The sequence below is a fragment of the Octopus bimaculoides genome, chromosome 7 (assembly GCF_001194135.2).
Source record: "Octopus bimaculoides isolate UCB-OBI-ISO-001 chromosome 7, ASM119413v2, whole genome shotgun sequence".
NCBI classification, from domain to species: Eukaryota; Metazoa; Mollusca; class Cephalopoda; order Octopoda; family Octopodidae; genus Octopus; species Octopus bimaculoides.
The window spans coordinates 14,964,452-14,973,283 of record NC_068987.1 but is presented as its reverse complement, the minus strand read 5'-3'; the positions used below and the strand labels follow the sequence as shown (position 1 = coordinate 14,973,283).

At 37.8% G+C, this 8,832-nt stretch overlaps 1 protein-coding gene across 1 annotated transcript in view; it reads right to left on the bottom strand.

Annotated features, from left to right (window-relative positions):
• The window catches only part of LOC106867387 (glutamate receptor ionotropic, NMDA 3A), a 287,389-nt gene that overhangs the window by 57,377 nt on the left and 221,180 nt on the right, over positions 1 to 8,832 (bottom strand). Inside the window, exon 3 of the mRNA XM_052969128.1 lies at positions 3,329 to 3,927. Coding sequence (XP_052825088.1) covers positions 3,329 to 3,927 — 599 coding nt within the window. The remainder of the gene's footprint in view (positions 1 to 3,328; positions 3,928 to 8,832) is intronic.

Genomic DNA, 8,832 nt, shown 5'->3' with positions numbered 1-8,832 from the left:
CGGTATCTCGTCTGTCTTTACGTTCTAAGTTCAAATTCCTCTGAGGTCGACTTTGCCTTTCATCCTTTCGGGGTCGATAAATTAAGTACCAGTTACGCACTGGGGTCGATGTATTCGACTTAATCTGTTCGTCTGTTCTTGTTTGTTCCCTCTATGTTTAGCCCCTTGTGGGCTATAACGAAATAGGTATCTCGTCTGTCTTTACGTTCTAAGTTCAAATTCCTCTGAGGTCGACTTTGCCTTTCATCCTTTCGGTATCGATAAATTAAGTAGCAGTTGCGTACTAGGGTCGATCTAATCGACTGGGTCCCTCCCCCAAAATTTCGGGCGTTGTGCCTGGAGTAGAAAAGAATAATTACAATATGAAAGTAACTATTGCTACTCAATAACAATCAATAACACTGTATTTTCAAATTTCAAATCTATTATCGATTTTGTTTAAGTCGAGCACTAATATTCAGAGTTTCACCAAACAAACTGAGTGCTTTCGCGTTGTTAATGCAATCTTTCAATAATACAGTGTGTATAAGCAGTAAAAGCCTAAATGGTTTCTTTTTCAAAATTTCATTGAGACCGTATTATGTATTTATTTTAATAGCCAGTTTAATTTCATTTGCAAATGTCTTTTCAACCTGCACCGATTCACTTAGACACGTGCGTTGCGCACGAATATATATATATATATATAATCATACACGCACACACACACACACACACACACACACACACACACACACAGAGTCACACGCACGCACACGCACGTCTATATATATATATATATGTGTGTGTGTCTTCTGTTTTTTTTAATTGTCATAAATCTTCCACTGAGGAGGGAGCCGGTTTCCAACAAAGATACAGGGCTCTATCTTTGGGATGTAGTTAACAGAGACAAATTCACATTTGCAGCTTGAGAAAAGTCTCCCATATTTTTACTGTTGCACTCACAGATTGCAGATCCGGTTTATCCAGATACTCCGTTAAGCATTTACTAACAAAATCTAGTGCTCCAATGAAACACAAAATAACACAAAAACGTATGTACGTATGTATGTATGTATGTATGTATGTATTGCCCGCAGATGAGAGTCAGAGATTGTCAGTGTAGAAGACACTTAATAGTGCCCAAAAAGATTCAAGCTTTGACTCGAAAGTATTTACAGAGGATCGATTCCATATTTAATCATTCCATCTTTGAACTTCTCTGCATTAAAATCTGAAATGTAAGACCTTCTCTACCCTGATGACGGAGGCTCGTCTTATGCTATGTTGATTGTATCCATTATGGCCGCATATTGAAATAAACTACATCTACCAACATTATCGTGGATCTCCAAGCTCCTAGAAACAGCTGTTGGACTTATAAAACCTTTCTTCCATCCCTTTAATTTCCCCTGTCGATTGTTTTCTGTGTAAGTTCGATCTATTAATGTAAATATCTATATATCTGTACCGAAATATACATCGTCTGAAAGTCTCCATCTTTTACTTTCTCTTGTTTTTCATGTATACATATATACATAATTTCTGTTTCATACTCAAACTATTATATTATATCATATTTAATATATCTAATTTGTTTATCCGCAAATTGCTTCTCTCTATATGTGTATGTATAATTTATCAATTGATGAATGCATTACCTGTTCAGGAATCTAGGATATCTACCAAGAGTTCCTATAAACGTTAAATCGATCTGATAGAATTTACAACAAAATATACGTACATGCAGATACTTATTGTTTTCCAATTTTGGCACAAGGCCAGCAAGTTTTAAGGAAGCGGGATCATCGATTACATCAACGCCAGTGCTTAAATGGTATTTATTTTATCAATTCCGAAAGAATGAAACGTAAAGTCGACCTTGGCGGAATTTGAACTCGGGACATAAAAACGAACGAAATGCTGCTAAGCATTTTGTCTGGCGTGATAACAATTTTACCAGCTCACCGCCCTAAACACGCAGATACATAGACATATTTGAACATATTTCAAATGGCCGTCGAACTTTCTTACACGATATTTTGCTACAACAAATGATCTATAAAACGTACATGTGATGTTTACTAGCCTCGTTTTCACTCTCTTCCTAGTGGACAGTTTTTGTGAATAATTTTAAACACGCCTTCATATTGATTTCAGTGTATGTTTAAATATCGATTTTATAGCGACATGAAAAGAATGCTGAATAGTATACATTACATGTAAACATTCCTGCTACGTAATTTTAGTTCAATTGACTTATATTTCCTAATAAATTTTCAATTCATGGAATGTTTTTAGTCTATGCCTTTCCGTTATTTTGTCTTTATGAGCATTATATTTTTTCTGTTTTGTTTTTAGTTTTGATTCAGTTTCCGTATACAACTTTCCAGTGTCTGGTGACGAGAAGCCCAGTTAATTAAATCGATATGATGCCTGTATACTACCTATCCTAAAAGTTGTATTTCAATTCTTGTTGCACTGCGTTTAGTTAATCTTTATCCATTGATTAACATATATTAACCTTTCAGGAATCTAGTCTTTCTTATAAGGAAGCCTCTAACGGTAAATCGATCTGATTGAATTCAGAATCAAATATCTCCAAACTCATGCCCAGCTGCGTAAACAGACAAAAGCATTGAATAGCCAAACCCATACATACATACATACATACATACATACATACATACATACATACATACATACATACACACATACATACATGCATACATATAGTAGAAGACACTTGCCCAACATGCCAGGTTGTGAGACTGAACTCGGAACCATGTGGTTGAGAAGCAGACTTCTTAGTACACAGCCACACACACACACACACACACACACACACACACACACACACACACACACACATTATTTCAAACTTGTTAGGTCTCATCAATTTCAATTTGTTTAGAATCAAGCTTTTCCCCTCAGTTTATATATATTACAGTCAATATCTAGAGTAATTTCAATGGTGCTGCAGATTTGTTCATTAGCATCTTACATGTGGTGGTGAATCGTAAGGAGTGCAATGCTGCAGTTTGAATTTACATTTCTTTTTCATCCCAGTTTGTTTCATTACGTCTGTAGAAGCTGGCAGCCAGATATACTGCACAATTAGTCGCTGTTCATCTGTATTTATGTGTGTATGCACAGATTTGTCTTTGTGTGAACGTATGAACATATATTGTGTGCATGTTTTATATGCATATGTACATCAGCGTATATACATATGTGTATCAGCGTACATCCTGCAAATTGTATGACATTTATATTTGAAATTTAGTAAGATAGATTTGACAGATTTTCACAATAGATCAATCGAAATTTTAAACTTTATGCCTCTTACCTTGACCATCTTACAGAACTGGTATTGAAAATATATGAATCATTTACAACGTCACTTAGCGAGAATTCCTGATATCCTAAATCTGATATACCGTCAGACTGGAAATGCTGGACTATAGTCCGAAGTATATTCTCCAACTGCGTTACATAACCGAACGGCCTCGATCTCTCAAGACCCACAAGACCGACAGGTAAACTATAATCGGCCAATTGATTGTGTTCAGTGGCAAAATCAGATAAAAACCAGGCATAATTGTGCGAGAAAAGATTAAGGAGTTTTCCTATTTGAACCACACGCTTCATAAGGAACACGTCGCAGTGTATAACAACAATTTTGAAGGCACTTTGTTGAATTTTTTTCAGTTTATCTTGTAATATCATCCAATTATCGGCGTGGGAAACGCTTACATTCATCTGCGTTCTAATACCGTATAATCCTCCTTCTTCCAGAAACCTAGTGTAGAATCCGTCTTCCAAATAGGTGTCTTGATAAATAAAGCTAACCCAATAGTAGCCGAATCGGCTCAAGAGCAGCGCCATAGCTTCTCCTGAGTAATATGGCGATCTGTTCATTTGGACCATCATGGAGTTTTCCAGGGTCTGTAATATAGAAATGAAAATAAAATATATAAGAATTGATAGAAGTGAATCAACTTTGAACAAAATGCATGGAACGAGCAGTAACTATGTTTGGAAGCATTAATAAATAATTTTCAATATAAGAATACCTTTGCGTGTTTGCATGTATTCATACATGTACGTACATAGAAACATATGCGTGTAAGTGTATGTATATGCAGGTGTATATAGTTATGCATACACACACACACACACACACACACACACACACACACACACATATATATATATATATGTGTGTGTGTGTGTGTTGTGTGAGAGTGTGTGTGTGAACGCGGCGGCCTAGTGCTTAGAGTGTTACACTCATGATCACAAGTTTCTAGGTTCGATTCCCTGGCCAAGCAGCATTTTGTGCTCTTGAGTAAAACACTTCATTTCATGTTGCACATTTCATGTTGTAAATGGGTAACCCAGCGACGGACTGGCATTCTATTCAGGAGAAATGTTGGCCTACCCACCGAACTTACGAAGTGCTATCGTTCGAAAGCTACACCGAGGAAGCGCATTGTGAACAGCAGTGTATAACAATACCCGGGAATCTGGGTCGATACGCGATGATGTAAATATGTATATGTATATCTTTGACCTTATGAAACATCGAAGATGTGAATAGGAAGCAGGAGGGAGAGAGAGAGAGAGAGAGAGAGAGAGAGAGAGAGAGAGAGAGAGAGAGAGAGAGAGAGAGAGAGAGTTGCACCAGCACTTCCTTGCTTCTCCTAATCCACTGTCCTGAAGAATTTTTTGGGAGAGGAGGATAATCGATTAAATCGACTGGCATTTCTTGATTGGCATTTTATTTTAAAGACCTCGGACGAATGAAAAGTAGAGTTGAGCTGAACAGGATTTGAACTCAGAACGTAAATAGCTGGAAAAAATAGGGCCAAGCATTTTGACGGACGCTGCAATGATTCTGCCAGTCCACCGGCTGGAAGATGAGCAAAAGTTCGGTCCAACATCTATAATAAAAGTGGCGGTCTCACAAAGAGAGTTATAGCAGCAATGATGATAATGATGATGATGACGACGACGACGATAGCAATATTTTTATGATGATTATATTGACGATAATGGTTGTATTACTTATGGTGGTGGTGGTGGTGGTGATAGTGATGGTAATGGTGGGGTTAATAGTAAAGATGACAAAGAATGCTAATATTGTTGATGATCATCATAAACGACGACCACAACTACACTGAACGACGACGATGTAATTACTGATACTGCAGCGATCGCTGCGGCTCCTGCGGCAGCTGCCGCTGATGGTGTCGACGACGACGGCGACCACGTATACGAGGAAAGATTAAATTATAATTAAAACTAATGTCTCGAGGAATCTAGAAACATAAGGAAGAATAATTGGATTATAGGACGTAAAAAGATGGCTGTTAGCCAACATTAGAGATAGGCAAGAAAGCGATAGCAGAGTATGACATTCGTAAACAACAGCAAGGAAAGGCAAGCGATTGTGCAGGAGATTGGGTGATGGCAGACGATAGCCAGCGCTGGCAGACGATAGTATACTATATACGGAGAGCGAGAGCGAGAGATAGAGAGAGAGAAGTGGGGTAAGCAATTTTAAGGTCTTTAATGTTTCTCAAAAGGGAGTTTATGGCACCCTTACTAGTATTATTCTTATTAGATTTGCTTCAAATGAAGTGAAGCGAAGTGATGCATCGAATTATTGCAGTTGTGGTCTGGTCCCCTACGGTCAGACTTGATTAAATAAACTACACGAGCACACACATGCACACGCGCACACATGCATGCACACGAGCACACATGCATGCACGCGCGCACACAAGGATGTATGTCTGGGTGTGTGTGTGTGTGTGTGTGTGTGTGTATATATATATATTCTTTTATTTGTTTCAGTTATTTGACTGCGGCCAATCGAACAAATCGACCCCAGGACTTATTCTTTGTAAGCCTAGTACTTATCCTATCAGCATGACTCGAAAAGGTAATTTTACCTTCTTTATTTACCTACCCGAGACACGGGGACCAAGTCAATTCGTCTTTTACTGTAGGAATACTTTCTTGGATTCTCCACGTTTCGTATGGCATAGTATGCACATTTTGTTTTCATTATCCAACAGAAAGATGTAAGGACTGATTTGTGTACGATGAACATGTTACATTAACAGCAAAAATTTAATCAACGCTATGGTAGGGTGTTACACTCTACCACACTGAATCTAACATATTAAAGAACAAACATAAAACAGTAAAACAACAACAGTAACAAAACTAACAGAAAGAATTATTATAGTTCAAGAGATTTTAAGATGACAAGCTGACAGACACGTTAGCACGACTGACAAAATGCTTCGCGGCATCTCATCCAGCCATCTTCACTTTCTGAGTTAAAATTCCGCCGAGGTCGACTTTATCTTTCACCTTTCGGGATCGGTAAAATGAGTACCAGTTAAGCACTGGTCGATTTAATCCACTCGCCTCCTACTCCAAAATCTCAGGCTTTCTGCTCATAATAGAAAAGATATTTCAAAAGATTCTCAATTTTCAAATACTGCATGTAAGATTTCGCAAACATTAAATTCAAGCAGCAAGAAAAATTTCTCAACAATCTCGTTAAACAACAGAACATATCTTTACAAACAACATATTGACTAGAAATTGCAATTAGAGAATCCTTTTTATACATGACACACTGTTGGCTAGCTAGTTGTCCGGCTTGCTGGCTGGGTACGGAAATACAGTGAAATTCCAAAACATGTCAACTCTAACAACGAAGAAAATAGTAGCCAAGTAGACTTAGCTATACCAAGACTTTTAAGGCTGAATTTTAATCCGGTTTCCATGGCGTAAAAGTGGGTGAGATTACTACACATCTCTGCACTGAACCGTCGCAGGGAATTAGAGAAAAAGATGAGGGAGAAAACAGGACTGGGCGTATCCTATTTCTCTTTTCTATCTTTTCTCTTGTCAAAGAAAATATTTCTCTAGCGTTCGCTATGTTATCCTCGTTCTGGTCTAACAACCCTCCATGTTTGTTTTTGTTGGGTCTGCTTGTATGTCTCCACTGTCCTGTTTTTGTTCCACCTTTGACCCTCCATAAATCCCAAATTATATTTTGGTACTTATGGGAGCAACTGTCTTTGAAGATTCATATTGTCTTTCAATGCTCGAAATGAGGAGTAGACAGACAGCCGACAACTGATGAAGGGTGGTTTTCGGCTACTTGTCCTGTTTTCCTCTTTCTTTTCTTTCCATTCTTGAGCGTCCAATAACGTCCTCGCGTTGTTGATTTTTCGTGTTTTTCTTGCTTGTTCATATAAAAATTAATTAATATAGGCAGCCGTATGCAGTGTGTTTCCAAAAAGGAAAACTATAATTGTCACCAAATATGACTAGGGTGTTCGAACACCCATATTGCTAAAAATAAATGCTGAAACGTTCTAATGTTATATATATGTTTGTGTGTGTGTATGTGTGTGTGTATTTATGTACATATGTATGTATGTATATATATGTATGTATATTTATATATATGTATGTATGTATATATATATATATATATATGTATGCACACACACACACACATACACACACATATATATATATATACACACACAGTACATCATATATATGTAAATATATTTAAAAAAAGTGAGACAGAACTATGCCACCAAAATTGTTTTGACAGTATATTTTTGTGTGTATCTTTGTATAGATGTGCAATTGTGTGAGTGTGTGTGTGAGTGTGTGTGTGAGTGTGTGTGTGAATGTGTATGTCTGTGCCTGTGCGTGTGTGTGCGTGTGCCTGTGCGAGTGTGTGTGTGTGTCTGTGTGTGTGTGTGTGTGTGTGTGTGTGTGTGTGTGTGTGTGTGTGTGTGTGTGTGTGTTTGTACTTACATATGTACGTATACTGTCAGACACACCGTTAGATTGACGAGATGAATAGTATATCCTTCCACTATTTTCAGATATAAGTCACCTTTGAAGACGTAAGGGTTTCACCGTATATCAAATTATTCTCTACTCTTGTAATTTGATTGATTATTCCTTTAAAAATCAATAGCTACCTTCTTCAAACAGTCCGTGCACGTTCCACCATCCATAATTTGATTCTCCCACTCACACTCCGTATCCCCTCCAAATGTCATCACCTTCACTGCATTTGATGTTTGCTTTTGTGCAGACACAAAGCACCGAGTGCCATCATGTTTACGTATATTCTTTTGTTTCTTTTGCTGACTTCTGTCGTTGTCGGCAGACATACTATAGCATCGTCGTGAAGGCTTTGAGTTGCGCATATCTTCCTCACTACTTATATCATGATGTTATCAAAGCAAAAGAAAAAAATGGCTGTCATCTGCGCGGTATATAGTTAATGGGAGACAAACGATATAAAAGAAGTCGGACGCATCGATACTCTCTCTCTTACACATACACACACGTATATAAAGAAAGAAATAGAAAGAGAGTGGAGAAGCTTGGCTTTGTGATTGGGTATTGGGCTCATGATCGTAAGTTTATGGTTTCGATTCCTCGATCTGGCAATGCGTTTGATTCATGAGCAAAACATTTCATTTCACGTTGCTCCAGCCAGACCACTCTGCTGGTAAAAATTAGTTATCCAGGGAGTAATATGCTTACCAGAAAAACTGGAAAACTAATCCTATGCTCCTAACGAAATAATGCGGACTAATCGGGTGTGGCTGTGTGGTAAGACGCTTGCTTCCCAACCACATGGGTCCAGGTTCAATCTTACTGCGTGGTACCTTAGTCATGTGTCTTCTATCGTTATCACGGACCGATAAATGCCTTGTGAGTGGATTTGGTAGGCGGAAAATGAAAGAACTCCTTCCTATATATATATATATATATATATATATATATATATAT